The 22,001-nt window shown below is 40.0% G+C and overlaps 1 protein-coding gene across 1 annotated transcript; it reads left to right on the top strand.

Moving 5' to 3' along the window:
- Window positions 1-18,430: 18,430 nt before the first annotated feature.
- LOC139172530 (leukotriene B4 receptor 1-like) lies at window positions 18,431-21,507 on the top strand. Its single transcript, XM_070761680.1, has one exon. It carries the CDS (start codon window positions 18,492-18,494, stop codon window positions 19,530-19,532), a length of 1,041 nt encoding a protein of 346 aa, XP_070617781.1. The 5' UTR covers window positions 18,431-18,491; the 3' UTR covers window positions 19,533-21,507.
- Window positions 21,508-22,001: the final 494 nt, after the last annotated feature.

Below are 22,001 nucleotides of genomic sequence, written 5' to 3'. Positions count from 1 at the left end.
GTATGACAAAGGGTTTTCTTCACAAGTTCCCTGGGTAAGAATACTGAAAAGAGAGAGGTCCTGTTTTACAACTTTGGAAGTCTATGTAAGAACAAGGCAAGCTGCCAAACTGCCACAGCCACCCTGTTAGGCAATAATGATGTTAATGGAAACCATCATGGACTAAAGTAGGCGGAATATGACGGCTTCATCCTCCTCTCTCGCTTTCGTTTCATTTTCAGCTCTCCTCTGGAAATCTTCAACTTACAGTAATGGTTTGCTTGGAACAGTTCCATGATTAAAGGGGAAAAGGGTTGGTGTCTTTGATCATAGCTCTTATGGCAGCATCTGCCTGAGAAATCTAAGTAAAATTGGAAAGTGCACAAAAGTGTGAATTGATGGATTGAGTGGATTTGAGGAAGGAAGCCATTAGTCTTTGTATGTGATGTCCAAATTTGGTTGCTTTCTTCTTGGTATGTTTATATAACTTGGTGTTTTTCACCCCGGGCAACTTTAAGATGTGTAGACTTCAACTTCCAGAAGACCCCAGCCTGCGCGCTCCATGAACAATTCATTAACAATATCAATGAGGTCTGGGATTCATTTTGCATTGTTAGTTTGTGAACCTTCTGGAGAGTTCTTTAATGACTCCTCATGCATAGACAATCTCAGTTTTCCTGAATAGCAATGTCAAGTTACCTGTGTCAAGGTTCCAGGTAACAGCCGAATTAAATCAGAGTCCAAGTCAAAGTATTCCTCAAGTTCCAACTTATTTCCGGAGCCATCCTGGCACCCACACTGGGAAACCTGGATCGGAGTTTCCCAGCCAGTTGAAAGTTCACATCTCTTGTCCCCCACCCACAACCTTATCACATTGCCCACTCAGATTGTGCCAACGTGGCATGTCCTCCTCCGTTTCCACTCAGGTGGGCGGGCATAGGATGTCCTTGAACCCCTCGAAAGAATGCTTTGTGCCTGCATCTGTTCCGTCATGGAAATCACCCCTCCCAGTTCCCATAAACAACAGGCTTTCTATAGATAGTGTGGCAGGCTGTTGATTTATCACCAACTTCTGCACTGGCTTGACAACCTGTCAATGAATACTTCAACTTCAACCACAACAATACATGAGCACATAATAGATACAAACTCAAGGTAAACCACTCTAAACTCAATTGCAGAAAGTACGAGTTCAGCAACAGAGTGCTCAATGCCTGGAATGTATTACCGGACTCCGTGGGTTCTTCCCCAAACCCTCAAAACTTTAATCTTAGACTGTCTACTATCAACCTCACCCCATTCCTAAGAGGTCTGTAAGGGACGTGCATAAGTTCTAATATTCCTTTTATTCGTATCCACTTCATGTATTCATAATCATTTTTATACTTAGATCTGTTATCAAATAAATGCTTGATTAACTTAAGAAATTTTATAAGCTATGAGGATATATTGACAGAAAAAGGAAAACTGAAAACAAAACAAGAGATAGAGAAGCAGAGAATTAAGACAGACTGGTTCACACAATTGCAAATACAATTAAGATATGAAAAAGATGGAAAAAAAGATGGATTTATGATGGGAACTTCAGAATTATATGAGATATTGACAGGGAGTGATGAAAAATGATTAAGAAATTATATAATTATTTGTTACAATTAGAGAGTTATTTGTTGAATTAGAGAAAGAAGTGGTAAAAGAAACAATGATAATTTGGATGAAGAATTTTGGATATACGATAGAATTAAATAAATTGCAACAAATGTGGGGGGGAAATTATAATCTAATCATGGCAACAGCATATAAAGAAAATATGTATAAAATGTTTTATAGATGGCATATGTCACCAAACAAATTATCAAAAATGTTTAAATCAGTAAAATGTTGAAAATGTCAGCAAATACCAATACCATATGTGATGGACTTGTACAGAAGCAAGAAAATTTTGGATTAAAATACAAACATGGTTAGGAAAAATGGTGGAAGTAAAGACTTTTAAAAACCAGAAATCTTAGTTTTTTTAGGAATTTTACCAGAAAAATACAAAAAAGAAGATATATATATTTAATAATACATATAGTAACAGCAGCTAGGATTGTATTTGCACAAAATTGGAAAGTTAAGTATTATCCCTGGAGATGAGCAGATAATAAAGAAAATTTTGGACTGTGCTGAAATGAACAGATTAATACTAAGATTAAAAGTTAAAGAGGAAAGTTTTATAGAAGGTTAGAAAATGAATATAAATTTTAAAAAATGAATATAAGTGAATGATGTAACCCAGATGTAACACTTGAAGGAGATGAGGGGATAGGGAAGGGGGTAGAAAGAAAATCTTAAATTTGAAGTGCATTAATAGACTAATAATCTAAGAAATAGATTAAAGGAATATGTATGGAATAAAATATGAAAAAATGTAAGACTGTGTAAAAGAATTGAAGAATGGAGAAAGTACAGCAAAGAAAGGAGGAAGGGAGGAGGGGAGTAAGAAGAAAGAAGGAAGAAGAAAAGAAGAGAAGAGGGGAGAAGAGAGTGAGGAGAGAAGGCAGGAGGGGATGTAAGGAAGAGGAGGAGAGAGGGAGAGGAAGTATCGTAAATTTCGAAAGAGAAAGAGGAAGGGAAGAAGAAAGAAGGAAAGTCTCTATGAGACAGGAAAGGAGGATGGTTAAACGCAACCTTGAGATAATCAACAAGAAATAAGATAAATATCTAATATATATGTAAAGCTTTTGTAAAAGAATGAAATGAAAAATGAGATGGTAAATATGTGAAAATGTTTGTAGGGAGTAATTTTTTTAAAAAAAACCCTTTTCAAATAAAAGGCATGTTTCTAAATATGCAGATGGAGTAACTTGTGTGTAAACGAGTCTGTGAAATTACCACTTCTGCAAGTCTCCGGACAAGATTTCCCAAGGCAACGGCATATGTCTTGTCAAGCAAAAAGGTGTGTTTTGTGATGGTGTAACACACTTGTGCAATTGCAGCACTTAGTACTGTACTTTTTAAAAAAATGGCTCCCTCCGTTGGCAACAAAGGCTGAGTGCAAGGGATGGAAAAATAACTGGAAGGGTAGGTGTGAGTGTAGGTGTGCATTTTGCAATTTAAAAAACAGCCATTAAAAACCAAGCAACATTTAGAAAAACCAGTTCTCTAATTTAAGAACCTAAAATATTTAAGTGAAAGTCCTATAAGATTGCAAAGTGTCCATACCCCTCTCATGAGCATAAACAAGACCAACTTTAAAAACAAACTACACATTTTAATTATTTAAAAATTTAAAAATCGTTCCATTGGTTTAATTTTGCAAGGTATAATAACTTGCTGTGCACTAAACCACAAATCAAACTAAAATCTATTTCAGCCCCCTATAAAGCCCAAGCTGCCAGAATTACACACAAAATTACACACACAAACTTCTGGGTTATACAGGTAGTCCTCAATTTACCAGAGTTTATTTAGTGACTGTTCAAAGCTACAACAGCACAGAGAAAAAGTGATTTACGATCACATGATCAAAATTCAGATCCTTGGCGATTGAATCACATTCATGATGGGGTCATGTGATCCTCGTTGGTAACCAGCAAAGACAATGGAGAAGCCAGCTTCACTTAACAATGACAATAATTCATTTAACAAATGTGGCACGAAAGGTCATAAAAACAAAAACAAATATAGATAAATGGAACCTTAATTTCAAATCAGAGATAAAACCTGAGGAATGGCAACTATTGTGGAGTAGGAATAGTAGGAACTATAAATTGACTCTAGCGACATCTTATAAGGAAAATTGGATCAAAACATTCTACAGATGGCATATCACTCCCGCTAACCTAGTAAAAATAGATAAAAAGCTATCGCCCAATTGTTGGAATGTAAAAAAGAATATGGATCGTATTACCACTTATGGTGGGAATGTGAAAAATTGCAAATTTACTGGAAAAGAATAGGAGATTGGCTTGATGAAATTTTTGATATTAAATTAGACAAAACCCCAGAATGTTTTCTTTTAGGAATTTTATGGCAACACCTTTTTAAAAATCATATATATTTGATAATTCATATCACAATCACAGCCAGAATAGCCTTCACCCAAATGTGGAAAAGTGAAGAAATACCATAGGAAGAGCTAATATTGGAGAAAATTAGGCACTGTGCTGAAATGGTTAAATTAACATTAGAACTAAGAAATAACGATGAATCTCAATTTTACATTTGCTGGGATCTTTTCTATCATTGGCTTGAAAACAGAACAAACTTGTCAAACTAACCATAATTTCTTAACCATGTAAAAGAAACTTACCTGGTGAAAAAGTCTATTGTATAAAGGAGATGAAGTTATGTGTAATGATTAAGAATATTATAACGTTCTTTTTTTATTCTTGGTTAATTTAACTATCTTTTATAATGAGTAATTTATACCATTGAGTCATTTATAATTGGCTATAGAGAATATATATACTGTAGTTTCATATTATTATACAGATCTGTTGCTCATCCGCCCGCTTCCCATTATGTTTTTATGCATTTGTATTGGTTTTTGTATTGTTATTGTGTACTTATATATGTAAATTTTTTTTAAAAAAAAAGGTACATTATAGATTACAGACTAATTGAGTTGGAAGATGCCTTGTAGGTGATCTAATCCAGTGTTTCCCAACCTTGGCAACTTGAAGATATTTGGACTTCAACTCCCAGAATTCCCCAGCCAGTGAATGCTGGCTGAAGAATTCTGGGAGTTGAAGTCCAAATATCTTCAAGCTGCCAAGGTTGGGAAACACAGTTCTAATCTAACCTCCCACTTAAGCAGGAGATCCCGCACCATTTCTGACAAATGTCAGTCCAATCTCTTCTTGAAAGTCTCAAGTGATGAAGCTCCCACAGCTTCTGAAGGCAACTTCTGTTCCATTAATTGATTTTTCTCACTGTCAGAAAGTTCCTCCTTATTTCCAGGTTGAATCCCTCCTTGGTCAGTTTCCGTCCATTATTCCTTTTCTGGCCTTCTGGTGCTTTGGAAAATAGCTTGACCTCCTCCTCTCTGTTGCAGCCCTTCAAGTATTGGAAGACTGCTATCATGTCTCCCCTGGTCCTTCTCTTCACTAGACCAGCCATGCCCAATTTCTGCAACCATTTATTATGCGTTTTAGCCTTCAGACCCTTAAACATCTTGGTTGCTCTTCTCTGGACAAAATCTCAACATCGTTTTTATAGTGTGTTGAATAAAACTGGATGCAGTATTCTAGGTGTGATCTTACTAAGGCTTTATAGAGTGGTATTAGTACCTTAGATAGGACCAGAAGTCATGGATCCTCAAGCCTTGATGGCACAGTGGTTAGAGTGCAGTTACCGCAAGCTATTTCTGCTGACTGCTGGCTGTAGTTCATCAGTTCAAATCTTACCAGGCTCGAGGTTAACTCATCCTTCCATCCTTCCAAGGTGGGTAAAATGAGGACCCAAATTTTGGGGACCATATGCTGATTCTGTAAACCGCTTAGAGAGGCTGGAAAGCACTGTGAAGCGGTATATAAGTGCTATTGCTATCTCTTAACCTGATGCCTTCACCAAGTTGGCCCTCTAAATAATCTTTGATGTTCCAGAAAGTCATACATACTGCTCTGAAACCCATTGAATTTGATATGAAAAAAAATTATCTTGGTACTCATCATTTGTTTAGTATTCAACACATAAGCTAGAATTTTTCAGTGTTGGCTTCCTTGTGACTCACTACATTATTCCTTAAGGGAAATTTTTGTTCGTACTCATCGTTTTTGGTACCCAATGTACCTCAATGTACTGAGAACCAATTAATGATGAGTACTAAGGAACCATGTATTATGAAAAAGGTTATTTAGCCTGATCAAGTCTGCTAACAATACCAAATTCTTTAGACTGGTTCAAACACTACCAAAAACTAGAGGAAAGGATGTTCAAATAACAAATAAACGTAAATGTTCTGAGCAAGGGTAGAGCAATAATCTTTGGACCAAATACATACACAAAACAGTTCACTGGTAATAACCAACCAAGACAGATCCTAAGATTATAATGTAGAGGTCAGCTCAGTGTAAACATCAACTCTAGCTGTTGTGAAAAGGACAAACTCCAGGTTGAGGAAGGTAAAGCAAGGAATGACAAACAGGAACAGACAGTATCATCATGTCTTTAACAACATCTGTCTTTTAGCAAAGGTGTGCGTAGTGAAGAAGCAAAAAACAACAACAATCCCGAAGCTTGATCAAATTTAAACAAGTATGATTTCTCTATATATTGTAGACTTAGAGTTAGGGTTTTCATTTTTAACACATATTGTTTTTAACAGAAAACAATGTATTGCAATTAGAAACTATGTATATAATATATATTTTATATGTAATACATAATATATATTTAATACCCTGTTTCCCCAAAAATAAGACCCAGCTGGGAAATAAGTCCTAGCATGATTTTTCAGGAAGTCCGTAATATAAGCCCTACCCAAAAATAAGTCCTGGTTAAGTTCATCAACCAGAGGGACTCATTTAGTATCATATTTTTCTGATGATAAGACCTAACCAGAACATACACCCTCATGTGTATTAGCAGCAAAAAGTAATATAAGACCTGGTCTTATTTGGGGAAAAACACAGTACAGTATATATACAGTGTGTGTGTGTGTGTGTGTGTGTGTGTGTGTGTGTGTTTACACACAGAAACTCACATGTACAACAGAAATATATGTATACAAGTAGTCCTCAACTTATGACCATAACTTAAAATTTGTCTCTAAGGAAACAAGTTGTTAAGAGAGTTTAGCCCCATTTTACTATCTTTCTTGCTATGGCTGTTAAGCAAATCACTGCAGTTGCTAAGTGAATCATGAAGTTATTAAGCAAATCTGGCTCCCCCCCCCCCCTATTGACTTTGCTTATTGGAAACTGACTGGGAAGGTTACAGAGGGTGATCTCGTGACCTCATTGTAATGTCGAATGGTCCCTAAACGGTTGTTAAGTCAAGGACTACCTGTAAAATAAATGAAGCAAACTAGTGACAGAATGACGGCAGCTCTTTGATGAAGAAAGTTTACTGCAATGGAGTTTCTTTAAAAAAAAAATCTCTAAACAAAGGTGGGTTGAGAACAAAGCTGGTATTCAGCTGGTTCTTTGCGGTTCGGGTGAACCACTAGTGGCAACTGCGAATGGCTCTGCCCACCTACCCGCAGTGGCGGATTGCTACCATTTCGACCCAGTTCTGGCCCACATCACTTCCTGTTTTGATTATTGCAATGTACTCTACATGGGGCTACCCTTGAAGAGTATTCAGAGACTCCAAATGGTCCAGAAAGCAGCCACACGAGCTGTCATAGGTGTCCCTTGCTACACCCACATAACACCTACGTTCCGTGAGCTGCACTGGCTTCCTATTTGTCTCCGGTCACAATTCATGGTGTTGGTTATTACCTATAAAGCCCTACATGGCTCAGGATCAGACTATCTATGGGACTGTCTCTTGCTGCATACCTCCCAGAGACCAATGGGAGCACACAGAGTTGGCCTCCTCCGGGTGCCGTCGACTAAGCAATGCAGGTCGGCAGGGCCGCGGGGGAGGGCCTTCTCTGTGGCTACCCCGGCTCTATGGAATCAACTCCCCCTCCCACTCTGCTGGCTTTCTGTAAGGCCACCAAGACCTGGCTTTGCCGACAGGCCTGGGGGCCGTGAACCAACAACAATCGTGGCCAAATTGTATAAATGTCAAGTATGTATGTTGAGTTAGTTTATTATGGCTTTTATAATTATGGTTTCATAATTCAAATTCTATATTTGACTTTTTTAAAAACTGTTTTTGTATTTTATACTGTTGTAAGCCGCCCTGAGTCTTAGAAGTCGAATAAATAAATAAATAAATAAATAAATAAATAAATAAATAAATAAATAAATAAATAAATAATGGCGGGAGGCTCTGACCATCCTGGACAACATCATGAACAATGTGCACATGTGCAGAAGGTTCTGCGCATGAGCTGCATGTGGGAGAAGCGAGCATGCACACGTGTTCACAGTTTCAAACTGATAGTGATGGTAAGTGAAACCCACTACTGCCCACCTGGACATAAAGTCATCCCATTTATCCATGGTCTTTGAGGCTCTGCGCATGCCCAGAGGTGACACATGCGCTCATATTTGCAAACCAGTAGCAAAGGTAAGTGAATACACCCGCTGGTTGAGAAGTCACAGAAAAATATAAAATTTAATGTAATATTGAAGTGCGCATAGAGATTTTCCCTCATTTTATAACACTAGAATAACACAAACAACCCAAGGTCCCATCCCAAATTCTGAGTGCAGCTTTCAAAACATCTCCAATCTTCTCTGGGCTCTTTACTTATTAACTACAAATTCAAAGGCCTAACATTTTTCATGTTGGCAATTATTAAACCAGTGACTATTGATAAGTTTAATATATCTCGTGTTTTAACATCGTTCTTTTTTGGTTTCCATTGGTTGGCTTTGTTTTTTTCTCTTTTGTTTGACTGGTTTTCTGAGTGTATTATGGTGGCTTGTTATTGTTGGGGGATGTGTGTGTGTGTTTTCTGTCGAATCACCCTGGTATACCCAAATATGGGAGGGAGCATACTGCTTCCTTTTTGCCACTCGGCCTCTCCAGGGGCCATTCAGGACAGTTAATTTTTATAGCCGACAAACTATATTCTATATGTGTAACATATTTTTGGTGATAATGAGAATGAGAATTTTTCTGACAATGAGAATTTTTCAATATAAAAGGGAGAGAGAGAAAGAAAGAAAGAGAAAGAAAGAAAGAGAAAGAGAGAGAGAGAGAAAGAAAGAAAGAAAGAAAGAAAGAGAGAGAGAAAGAAAGAGAATCTGCCCTTCCTTCCATCAAGTGATTATTATCATCTTAATTTTTTCCCATTCTTTTCGACTCTTTTTAATGGCCTTGCCCATATAGGTAGTCCTTGACTTTTGAGCGAGTTTTGCCCCATTTCATGACTTTTCTTGTCTTGATTGTCAAGTGAATCTCTGCAGTTGATAAGTTAGTAACCTATTGTTGTTAAGTGAATCTGGATCTGAATAAATATGAACCAGTTGCCAAACATCTGAATTTCAGAGATGCGGCAAGTGTCGTAACTGTGAAAAAGCCACATTTTTCAGTCCCACTGTAACTTTGAATTGTCACTAAATGAACGGCTGTTACACAAGGACCTGTGTTTTGCACTCTGAACGTAGCCAAAATAAATAACTACACAAAAGAGGTGATTCTGACCTAGCTCTCAACTAATTGTCTCCCAAATCACACCAGATAGATTATCAAAGCAGATATAAGGTTAGGGATGATATAGCAGCGTATGTTACTAGTCTTTTAAATATAAGAGGAGCTATTAGGATCACTCAGGGAAGGGTTGAGAGGAAAAAACAGGAAAAAGAAAGGGAGGAGAGAGGGGGAGAGAAAGTGAAAGAAGGTAGAAGGAAGAGAGGGGGTGTTATGAAATGAAGGAAAATAGACAGGCAAATAGAATAGAATAGAATAGAATAGAATTTTATTGGCCAAGTGTGATTGGACACAAAAGGAATTTGTCTTGGTGCATATGCTCTCAGCGTACATAAAATAAAATATACATTTGTCAAGAATCATGTGGTACAACACTTAATGATTGTCATAGGGGTCAAATAAGCAATGAAGAAGCAATATTAATAAAAATCTTAGGATACAAGCAACAAGTTACAGTCATACAGTCAACATGGGAGGAAATGGGTGAAAGGAATGATGAGAAAAACTAGTAGAATAGAAGTGCAGATTTAGTAGAAAGTCTGACAGTGTTGAGGGAATTATTTGTTGAGTAGAGTGATGGCGTTTGGAAAAAAACTGTTCTTGTGTCTAGTTATCTTGGTGTGCAGTGCTCTGTAGCGACGTTTTGAGGGTAGGAGTTGAAACAGTTTGTGTCCAGGATGTGAGGGGTCAGTAAATACAGTGGTACCTCATGATACGAACCCCTCGTCTTACGAACAACCTGAGATACGAACCTGGGGTTCAGAAATTTTTTGCCTCTTCTTACGAACTTTTTTCTTCTTATGAACCCGCCGCCGCTGCCGAGAAGCCCCGCAGCCCGGCTGTCATCTTTTAAAACAGCCGGGGGGCTTCTCGGAGGCCTCCCGAATGCCGAACCCGGAAGTTCGGGTTTGGCGTTCGGGTTCAGGAGGCCGCTGAGAAGCCCCCCAACTGTTTTAAAAGGTGACAGCCGGGCGGCGGGGCTTCTCGGTGGCCTCCTGAACCCTGAACCCGGACGTTCGGCAAAAGTTCAGGTTCGGGAGGCCGCTGAGAAGCCCCGTCGCCAGGCTGTCACCTTTTAAAACAGCCGGGGGGCTTCTCGTCCTCCTGAACCCGAACGCCAAACCCGAACTTCCGGGTTCAGCATTTGGGAGGCCTCTGAGAAGCCCCCCGGCTGTTTTAAAAGACGACATCTGGGCGGCGGGGCTTCTCAGCGGCCTCCCGAACGCCAAACCCGGAAGTTCGGGTTTTGTGTTCGGGTTCAGGAGGACGCTGAGAAGCCCCCCGGATGTTTCAAAAGGTGACAGCCGGGCGGCGGGGCTTCTCAGCGGCCGCCCGAACCCGAACTTTTGCCGAACTTCCAGGTTCGGGGTTTGGGAGGCCGCCGAGTAGCCCCGCCGCCCGGCTGTCACCTTTTGAAACAGCCGGGGGGCTTCTCGGCGGCCTCCCGAATGCCGAACCCAGAAGTTTGGGTTTGGCGTTCAGCGTTCGGGAGGCCGCCGAGAAGCCCCCCGGCTGTTTCAAAAGGTGACAGCCGGGCGGCGGCGTTTTTTTTTCATTGCACGGATTAATTGATTTTACATTGTTTCCCATAGGAAACAATGTTCGGGTTTGGTGTTCGGGTTCAGGAGGACGTCTTACGAACTTTTCGTCTTACGAACCTTCCCCGGGAACCAATTAGGTTCGTAAGACGAGGTATTACTGTAGATGTATAATAGGTGCACAACCACGATATGTATTTATTATACGAGGGTTATCTGGAAGTTACAAGGCATGTAGCTCTCATGGGGAATGTTTGCGGGGGAAGTTGGTATTACTGTTGTGTAGTGGGAAGTCAGCGGAATAGAACGAGCAGTACCAGTGGTCAGTAGATCATTGACTGGCATTGTGGTGAAGGCTAGAGTTGAGCGTCCTCATTCCGTTTCCCTCCAAGTATGAAGTACGCAATGTTATACTCTACCTGGATGCTAAGGGCATGAACGCTGCTGCGATGGGTGCCCGAGATGCTCACTGAAGCAGTGAAGTCAGTGCTGCCTGAGAATTTCTCGACCGTTTCAAGATTGAAGGCAAGGCTTTTCTCAACTGTATAGTGACAGGGGATGAAACTTGGGCTTATCATCATATTCCAGAAAGCAAACGTCAACCAATGCAGTGGCTCCATGCTCATTTTTCCACATTTTTCAGTCCCATTGTAACTTTGAATGGTCAAAAAATTCAAAACTCAGCAATCGGCGAGAAAAATCTTGGGCACCCATCACACACAAATCTCGGGCACCTATCGCAGCAGCGTTCATGCCCTCAGCATTCAGGTAGCGTATTACAGTGCACACTTCGCCCTTGGAGGGAAATGGAATGAGGACGCTCATCTCTAACCTTCACTATAACGCCAGTCGATGATCTACTGACCACTGGCCCTGCTTGTTCTCTTCCGCTGGCTTCCCGCTACACAATATTAATGCCAACACCCCCCGCGAACATTCTCCATGAGAGCTATGTGCCTTGTAACCTTACCTTCCAGATAGCCTTCATATATCGGAAGAAATGTATAATTATGCATGTTTGATATGATTTATGGTATGTATGTAGGTATGTAGGTATGTATGTATGTATCACATTTTTTTGCTGAAATTTTAAAATTAAGGGAGACTAGGATGGCACCATTTCGGCCTTGTTCTGGCCTCATCAGCTAGCCACACCCTTACTGGGATTTGATCTGGCAGCGTATGTATGTATGTATATATATGTCATATGTTTTTTTTTGCTGAATTTGAAAATTAAGGGAGACTAGGATTGATCTATTTCGGCCTTATTTTGGCCTCATCAGCTAGCCATACCCACTGGGACTTGAACCTGCAACCTTTGCCTTGTAAGGCAGAGAATTATCCTCTAGGCTACAGTATCCAATCCTTTCAGCTCTGCACCAGGGAAGGGTTACATATTTTTGTGTCGTATCACCCTGGTGTATTGATATATATATATCAAATCCCAGTAAGGGTATGGCTAGCTGATGAGTCCAGAACAAGGCGGAAATAGTGCTATCCTAGTCTCCCTTAATTTTAAAAATTCAGCAAAAACATGTGATACATACAGAACATAGTTTGTTGGCTATGAATAAATTAACTGCCTTGAAATGGCCCTGGGTTGGGCCTAGAGGCAAAAAGGAGCTGTGATAAATACCAGGGTGATCCAACAGAAAAAACATATAGCCCCTCCCTGGTACAAAGCTGAAGGGATCAGATCTGGTGGCCTAGAGGTTAATTCTCTGCCTTACAAGGCAGAGGCCCCAGGATCAAATCCCAGTATGGGTATGGCTAGCTGATGAGGCCAGAACAAGGCCGAAATAGCGCTATCCTAATTTTAAAAATTCAGCAAAAACATGTGATATATCTATAAATACTTCCCTCCACACCCACCCACCAGTATTTATAGAGGGAATGCAGCTCAGGTCTCGCTGTGTTCTCCCTGGCACAAGGACAAAAGCACCAGCCTGAAGATGACGAGTGGGACCTCATCGAAACGTCACCAGAGTACCTGTACCCAACCTTCCTTATCTCTTGCATGCAGGCAAGCTCCAGCTGAAGTTTCCTTATTTTGTTATGATTTTTTTAAAGTAGCCACCAGGAGGCAGCAGATACTCACAGCATGAAGAAGGGACCCCAATTGCTGGCTGTTTGCTCAAACCTGGCCTGGCTACCTGTGCAAAGGGAAGAACAGGTGTAACAGGTCACACCTGAAATGTACAGCAAACACACTGTAATATTAACATTGCAGAATATTGCATAACAAGCTTTCCACCGCATAACATTTCCAAAAGCTTTAGTGTGTTTGAACACTTCTTTTAGCACTTTTTAGTACTGTATTTCCCATACAGTGCTTAACGTTTTAATGTCTTGTAATTTTGCTTTACACCGTCGTAAGCCAAAGTTGCCTGGCAGTCAGGTGGGCAGTGTATAAATTTTATAAAGAAATGAAATTAATATTTATTTATTTATTTATTGGGGCATCTTACAACATATAAAAACAGTAAATTACAACAAAATCAATCCACTTAAATTAAAATTACATAGAAATCTAAAATACCTGATTGTATTAAAAATCAATGACACCCATTCGTACAGCAATCATACAATCATTTGTTGGCCAGGGGCTAAGATCTAATCGTCCCAAGCCTTACGAAAGGCGAGGAGGGTGAAGGCAGGGCGAATCTCTGGGGGAAGCTGATTTTAGAGGGCCGGGGCCCCCACAGAGAAGGCTCTTTCCCTAGGCCCCTGTTTAGATGATGGGATCTGGAGAAAGCTGACTCTGTGGGACCTCTGGGGCTCTCACCACGTCACTTTTTCATATTTTTAATGCAGATTTCATGCATCTCTTGAAGCTGTATTTTCACCTGGGAACATGATCTTTAAAAGTTGAAGTTTACATAAAGTTTAAAAGTTAAGCAAATGAAACATATCTTAAATAATATTGTGCTACAAGTAAAGCAGCTCAGAAATGTCCAGATTTGTTATATATTCGGGTTTTGCCCTGTGTAATATATTACACAGGGCAAAACCCGAACTCAGAACAATCTACATACATATACCCGTGAAAATTTACGAAAACACACACATATATATATATATATATATATATATATATATATATATATATATATTCAGAATTATTATATATTCTGATATATATAATTCAGAATTATATATACAGCGGTCCCTTGATTTTCACGGGTTCGAATTTCGTGAAACGTCTATACCACGGTTTTTCAAAAATATTAATTAAAAAATGCTTTGCGTTTTTTCCCCCTATACCAGGGTTTTTCCCGCTCGATGACATCATATCTCATCGCCAAACTTTCGTTAGTCTTTAATAAATGTTTTTTTAAAATAAACTTTAATAAATAAACATGGTGAGTAGTAATCTAAATGGTTGCTAAGGGAATGGGAAATTGTAATTTAGGGATTTAAAGTGTTAAGGGAAGGTTTGTGATACTGTTCATAGCCAAAAATAGTGTATTTACTTCCGCATCTCTACTTCGCAGAAATTCAACTTTCGCGGGTGGTCTCAGAACGCATCCCCCGCGAAAATTGAGGGAACACTGTATGTATATATATATATATATATATATATTATTTTTTCAGAATTATATATATATAATTCAGGACAAGATTCACCATTTTTCTTTCAATAAGCCTCTATGGAGATTCTCAGTCATCCAAGCCGCAGTTGTCCCAAAGGTGCATTTTTTAAAAACAGACAACTGGACTTCCTGGTTTTCCTTTGAAGATGTTTCGCTTCTCATCCGAGAAGCTTCTCCAGTTCTGAGCTCCTAAGGAAGTTTAATAAGCCAGATCAGGCGGGTTGATAGGTTGCAACATGTGTAAATTGGTCTCGATGTGTTTACAAACCACAATGACTTGCTTTGCAAGGCACGTTGAAGCCAGATCAAACAGATTGCATCGGGGTGAAAACTGCCACATGCCTACCAGCATACAACTGCACCTTGTAAAAAATTGTTTAATGTTACTATTCCACACAGGTGGTGAGAGGTTTGCGTGCCATCCTTCAGGTCAGAATCTCCTTCTCCATCCTAGCACCATGAGACCGCAGGTGGCACGCAGAGCCAGGGCAGATTGCTCCTACCACTGCTACTGGTGTGCTGCATGTGCAGGTTTGTGTTCAGTATTGCGTGCATGAGTGTCCCAGCATATTTTTGCTTCTGTGCATGCACAGGAAGCAAAATCTCGTGAGGAGACACACAAGATTTTGGTGATTGTGTATGCATGCGCATAGGGGTGGGGCACATGGGAGGATGTCACATGTGCATTGCATTATGGGTGCTGGAGCACTATCACATAAGCATGCTTTCACACATAATGAGAAAAGGGTTAGCCATCACTGTCCAAGCATATTCACGCAGGTGCAGGGGCTGCTTTTTGGATCTTTGAACGCCACTTTGCATGGTCAACTGCTTCTCCGGGGAGTGAGGCTCACAGCTTGCATAATTTTGTTGATGGTGTTTTGCCACCCATGGCGCACCTGCGTGTCAGCGCACAATTTTGCTATCTGTCCAGGTGCAGTAGCGTAATTGTGCTGGACTCCGCTAGCACTCAGAGCCATGGGGACGAGCACACGTCACAGTTTCACCTTAGCAGACCATCTCTGCCAGCAGAGCCGGCCTTCTCACACATTGTAGGTAGTTTCTGCTCTGGCAATCTCTCACTACTTACCAGAGCTTACAAAACTTTCACCAGACCCCTCCTCAAATACAGCTCATTGGTTTGGAACCCATATCGCATCTCAGACATTAACACCCTTGAAAATGTCCAAAGATACTTCACCAGAAGAGCCCTTCACTCCTCCACTCGAAACAGAACATCCTACAAGACTAGACTTTCAATTCTGGACCTAGAAAGCCTAGAACTAAGATGCCTTAAACAAGATCTAAGTATTGCCCACAAGATTATATGCTGCAACATCCTGCCTGTCGATGACTACTTCAGCTTCAACCACAACAACACAAGAGCACACAACAGATTTAAACTTAATATTAAGCGCTCCAAACCTGACTGTAAAAAATACAACTTCAGTAACCGAGTTGTCGAAGCGTGGAACTCATTACCGAACTCCATAGTGTCATCCCCAAACCCCCAACACTTTACCCTTAGATTATCCACGGTTGACCTCTCCAGATTCCTAAGAGGTCAGTAAGGGGCGTGCATAAGTGCACTAGAGTGCCTTCCGTCCCCTGTCCTATTGCTCTCCTATATCTCCTATACCATTCTTCTTTTCCTATATTTCTTATTTTCTTTCATTGATATCCCTTTATCTTTTCTTCTATTATTTCTTAGATATATTTTACTATGAGTATATCTTCTATATTCTGCATTATGTATTTTACTATGTGTATACCCACTATAACTCTCATTGTGTAATGGACAAAATCAATCAATCAATAAAATAAAAATAACATATTTTCTGTAATGTAGTGACCAGGACTGGATGCAGTATTCCAGATGTGGCCTCATTAAGGCTTTATAAAGGTAAATATAAATGTTCCCCTCACACATATGTGCTAGTCATTTCTGGCTCTAGAGGTGTTACTCGTCTCCGTTTCAAAGCCAAAGAGCCAATGCTGTCTGAAGACACCTCTGTGGTCATATGGACAGTGTGATTAAACACCGAAGGTGCATGGAATGCTGTTACCTTCCCACCAAAGTGGTCCCTACTTTTTCTACTTGCATTTTTACATGCTTTCGAACTGTTAGGTTAGCAGAAGCTGGGACAAGCTCACCCCGATATGTGGCACTAGGGATTCGAACTGCTGAACGGCCGATTTTTCAATCTACAAGCTCATCCTCTTAGCCACTGAGCTACTGTGTCCTTTATAAAGCAGTACTAATACTTCCCATGATTTTGATTCTATGCCTCCATTTGACAGTGTTGGATTAAAACTGAGACAAAGTAAAAGTGAAGCTTTCTTTCTATCAAACTCAAACGCCTGGTGATGACTATTGGGTTCTTCCAGGATTTTAATTCCAATTTCACAGCTAGAATCCTAGAATTTTCTGCTGGAGTCTCCGATCCTGTTTAACTTTTTGAGATAAACAAAGATCAGCCAGGGGCTGTCACGTAGTTGACCATAACTGGAAAGATCCAAGTTAAAAATCTCAGCTCACAGGAGTTATTAGAAAATCATGAATTTATTGTTAATATAAAGATATAGAATGTTTTTTACAATTTAAGATGTGTATTTTTTCCCCAAACTGGCGTATGCAAGTAACTTAACAGAGCTATAATAGAATGTTACCATAGTTGGAACCGTTTTTCCTATAGAATATGCTGCAAATCCGTCCTACTGTTTGTTTTTCTTTGTTTCTCTTTGTTTTTTTGTTTTTTCCTTTATTTTTTAAATGTATTAGTGTTGTTTTATGTTTTGTATGCATAGTTCCCTCTAAGCTGAGCAGTGAGCAATCGCTCACTTAAAAATCATCATCAACTCAGAGTTTTCCAAACCTGCCCAGAAGCCGAGAGGGAAAGAGTGAGAGGGAAGGAGAGAGAGAGGAAGAGAGAGAAAGAGATAGAAAAAAGAGAGGAAGGAAAAGAGAAAGAAAAAGAATGGGAGTAAGGAAGAGAGAAAATCAAAATCTAGTTTGAAACTAGCTCAACTATTTAAGTGGCATTTTGATATTGATAGAGTTGCCCTATTTTGAGCTCACTGTTATAGACACACAGTACAGTATTTTATTTTGAAATTCTCTGCGGCAAAACAGGGTGGGTTTTTTGTTTGTTTGTTTGTTTGTTTGTTTGTTTAATATTTCTATGCCGCCCAGTCCCGAAGGGACTGCCGCTCAGACACTATACTTTTCCGCCCACCCACCCCAAAAATTAGAGGGAACACTGTTTGTATGTATACATATATATAATAAAATTTAAAAAAAATAAAAAGAAGAAAAAAAGAAAATCAAGGGATGTATTTCTCTCTGTATCTCATGTTATTGTTTATTATTATTATTATTATTATTATTATTATTATTATTATTATCATCAATTCAATTCAATTCAATTCAATTCAATTTATTAGATTTGTATGCCACCCCTCTCCGAAGACTCGGGGCGGCTCACAACAATAATAAAAACAATATAACAGTAACCAAATCTAATATTAAAAGAAAAGATATATAAAACCCCAACAATTAAAACCATACAGCACATAAATACCAAACATAAAATATAAAAGCCTGGGGGAGGTGTGTCAACCATACAACACAGCAAACGAGATCACTATGCTGGATTTTGTATTTCATCACGAGTCGGGCGCTTCCCAAGCACCTAGGCCTGGGTGAAGTAGCAGTGAATTATGTGTATTGTTATTGTTATTATTGTGATGATAATGACGATGATGATGATGTCTGGAACTTGCATCGCTGATGGTCTCCTGGCCATAACTTTCCAAAGAATTCAGTTTCTGCTTTCAGTTTTAAAATCTGAGACAGATCTCTGTTTTCTTTCATAACGATTTCCAGTACGTAGCTGTGTGGTTTAGTCTCTCAAAAATAGGAAAACCAAGACTCAGCAAAAGCAAAGGATGTGAAACTGTGATTGGAGACCTCTCCGTATTGGGAGTGTACAAAGATTTGAGGCATTTCTGTCATCTTCTACTTGGATGAAGAGGGCAGCCCTCTTGCTGGTCTAGAAGACGTAGAGGACCATATGCACCCTGAATAACAATTGGATTAACCCAGTCCACGGACTAGATCAAGATGACTCCACCTACAGGAATTGATGATCACCTGCCAATGACAGTGGCAAATATTTCCATCTGTTTGATCCTGGGTTTTTCCTTTGTCCTTGGAATCCCTGGGAATTCTTTGGTCATCTGGACCATTTGTGGACGGATGAAGAAAAGGCCTCCAACTGTTGTGCTCATCCTACAACTGGCCGTGGCTGACCTCCTGATTCTTCTGACCTTGCCAATCTGGATCTATTCTTTTGCCAACCACTGGCTCTTTGGGACTGCTGCCTGCAAAGGCCTGGTGTTTGTGGTTTATTGCAGCTTGTACGCCAGCATCTTCTTCATCATGTGCCTCAGCCTCGAGCGGTTTCTGGCTGTGGGCCATCCCTTTCTCCTCCGACGATGGAAGAAGACAATGGTCATCCACCTGGTGGTGGCCATGATCTGGTTCTTTTCCATCGTCCTCGGATCAACCATCATTCCATTTCAGACCATCGATGACCACGCGGCAGGCTCTCAGTGTGCCACGCGGGAGTATGCCACGCGTTCTCAAGAAGTCTTCCATCTCTTGTCTGAGACCATTTTGGGTTTTGTAGTCCCCTTCACCGTCATCTGCACCTGCTACATCTGTGTGGGCAGAAGAATTAGGGTCATGGCTGGTCCGTCGAAGTCTCGCGCCACCAAGTTGATCGCGTCAGTGGTGGTGATTTTTTGCCTGTGCTGGTTCCCTCACCACTTCTTTAACCTCTTGACCGTCAGCTCGGTTCTGCTGGAGGGCTCCAATGGAGACGTCTCACAAACCTTGGAGGCGATTTCTCAGACGGGAGCCTGGATTGCAGGCGCAATTATTTTTATCAGCAGTTGCATCAACCCGCTCCTTTACGCATTTGCCGCTAGAAACATTCGAAACAGTGCCAGGTTTTCAAAGTTGTCCAAACTTTTTGAACAAGTGGGTTCTTTGGAAACGCAGGAATCCAACCTTGGAGCACCTTCTCCAGATGAAATAGAGGAAAGTTTGACAAGTGGCAACACTGAGGAGAGTGAGGCCACTCCAGTCTCCTCAGTCTAAAACAGTACTTCTCAAATAATGGGGTGCACCCCCAGGGAGGTCGTGGAGTGATACCAGGGGAGTGCTTGGCCCCGGAGAATGTGGGGGGGTTTTCTGCAGGAAGTAGGATGTGGGTCCTACATGACACTTGTACTGTGAGTTTGAGAAGTTTGATTGAACTCACGGGAGGTTTTTTTCAGTACGGGCTGCCCTGGATACAAGTGTTAGGTAGAATGTGTGTCTCGCAGTGGAATGCAATTTGGGGACTCTTTACAGTTACAGTGGAGAGTTGGGGGTGTGCGCAAAATGTTTATTTCTTCCTGGGGGGGATAACAGAAAATAATTGAGAAGCACTGGACTGTTTCTAAATGTTAGATATTGTGCTTGGCTTTCGATGAGTCCCCCCCCCTCAAAGATTTTTATTTAATAAGTCTCCATCCTTTATATCTAACTGTGCTCATTTGCCTATTATTTACATATCTATTGTTTACATATCATTACATTGAAATTTAAGAATATTTCAAGCATAATATTTACATCTCCTTTCATTCAAATCCATATATTCCATACATTTCAAATATATATTTTACTTTCTCTTATGTGTTTTTCGCTCGTTTTCTATAGTCATTCATACCATTTCTTCCATATTGCGTAATATTCCAAATTCATTTGTCCTTTCAGCTCAATTGTTAGTTTGTCCATTTCAGCACAACCATATACTGTACTTTTTTTTAAATTACCAAACTTTCTGAGGTTATGTTCTTTTGTCTCCAATATTGTGCAAATGGTATTCTTGCCATTGTCATTGAACTAAACTGCAATGGAAACTGCAGTTTAATGTTTCCAAATGTAAAATAATGCACTTGGGGAAAAGGAATTCTCAATCTGAGTATTGTATTGGCAGTTCTGTATTAGCAAAAGCTTCAAAAGAGAAGGATTTAAGGGTAGTGATTTTTGACAGTCTCAAAATAGGTGAACAGTGCAGTCAGGCGGTAGGGAAAGCAAGTAGAATGCTTGGCTGCATAGCTAGAGGTGTAACAAGCAGGAAGAGGGAGATTGTGATCCCGCTATATAGAGCGCTGGTAAGACCACATTTGGAATACTGTGTTCAGTTCTGGAGACCTCACCTACAAAAAGATATTGACAAAATTGAACGGGTCCAAAGATGGGCTACAAGAATGGTGGAAGGTCTTAAGCATAAAACGTATCAGGAACAACTTAATGAACTCAATATGTATAGTCTGGAGGACAGAAGGAAAAGGGGGGACATGATCAAAACATTTAAATATGTTCAAGGGTTAAATAAAGTCCAGGAGGGAAGTGTTTTTAATAGGAAAGTGTACACAAGAACAAGGGGGCACAATCTGAGGATAGTTGGGGAAAAGATCAGAAGCAACATGAGAAAATATTATTTTACTGAAAGAGTAGTAGATCCTTGGAACAAATGTCCAACAGACATGGTTGGTAAATCCACAGTAACTGAACTTAAACATGTCTGGGATAAGCATAGATCCATCCTAAGATAAAATACAGAAAATAGTATAAGGACAGACTAGGTGGACCATGAGGTCTTTTTCTGCCGGGTCCTATGTTATAATATGAAAAATAATCAGTGGTGTGTTGCTACCGCGACGCCCCTGAACTCAGTTTCAGTAGCAGCTGCCAGATCGCACAATTTGCATGCAACTGTTATGGTGCCATCTTCGCTGGTCCATTGGGTGGCACCATCTTTTTTCCTGAATTTTGGGACCTTTTTTGTGGAGTACTCTAAAAGCATGTGTGGAAGTAAAAAAATCACCAAAATCACAAATGCGCGAGCATTCCCTCGCAAGATTTCAGCACGTTTTTGCTTCCTCTGCATGCACAGAAGCAAAATCGTGCGAGGGTATGCACACGCAGGTACATGCGGGCATGGGTGCGCGAGTGCCTGCAGGATACATGTGTGTATCTGGAACCCACTGCTGAAAATAATGTATGTGTTAGTTTTGGTATAGTCCCCTTTGTTAATCCCCAATAAAAATAATCCTGGTGTATATCCTGCTTGAAGTCCTGTTATTTCCTGGACCTATCTATGCATTTTTATTCAATATATCTTTGTTTCTGTACATGACCACCATGTCTGGTTAAAAGTGCCTTGTTTTTGACCACATTTCCAACAGTTTGGTTCCGGGTTTGGATAGATTTTTGCCAGTCTTGCTGGTGCCATGTACCATCTATAAAACATTTTATATTGATTTTCTTTGTATTTTGCTGATTTAGTTATTTTATACTGCTCAAAAAAATAAAGGGAATACTTAAAGAACAGAATATAACTCCAAGTAAATCAAACTTCTGTGAAATCAAACTGTCCACTTAGGAAGCAACACTGATTGACAAATCAATTTCATTTTGTTGTCAGCACATTCAACTTTGTACAGAACAAAGTATTCAATGAGAATATTTCATTCACTTCAATCTAGGATGTGTTATTTGAGTGTCCCCTTTATTTTT

Source organism: Erythrolamprus reginae, chromosome 9, assembly GCF_031021105.1.
Source record: "Erythrolamprus reginae isolate rEryReg1 chromosome 9, rEryReg1.hap1, whole genome shotgun sequence".
NCBI classification, from domain to species: domain Eukaryota; kingdom Metazoa; phylum Chordata; class Lepidosauria; order Squamata; family Dipsadidae; genus Erythrolamprus; species Erythrolamprus reginae.
This window is presented reverse-complemented; position numbering and strand designations above follow the sequence as displayed.

Coding starts and splice junctions, on each gene's coding strand:
- LOC139172530 (XM_070761680.1), top strand. CDS start 18,492: ATGACTCCACCTACAGGAATTGATGATCACCTGCCAATGACAGTGGCA.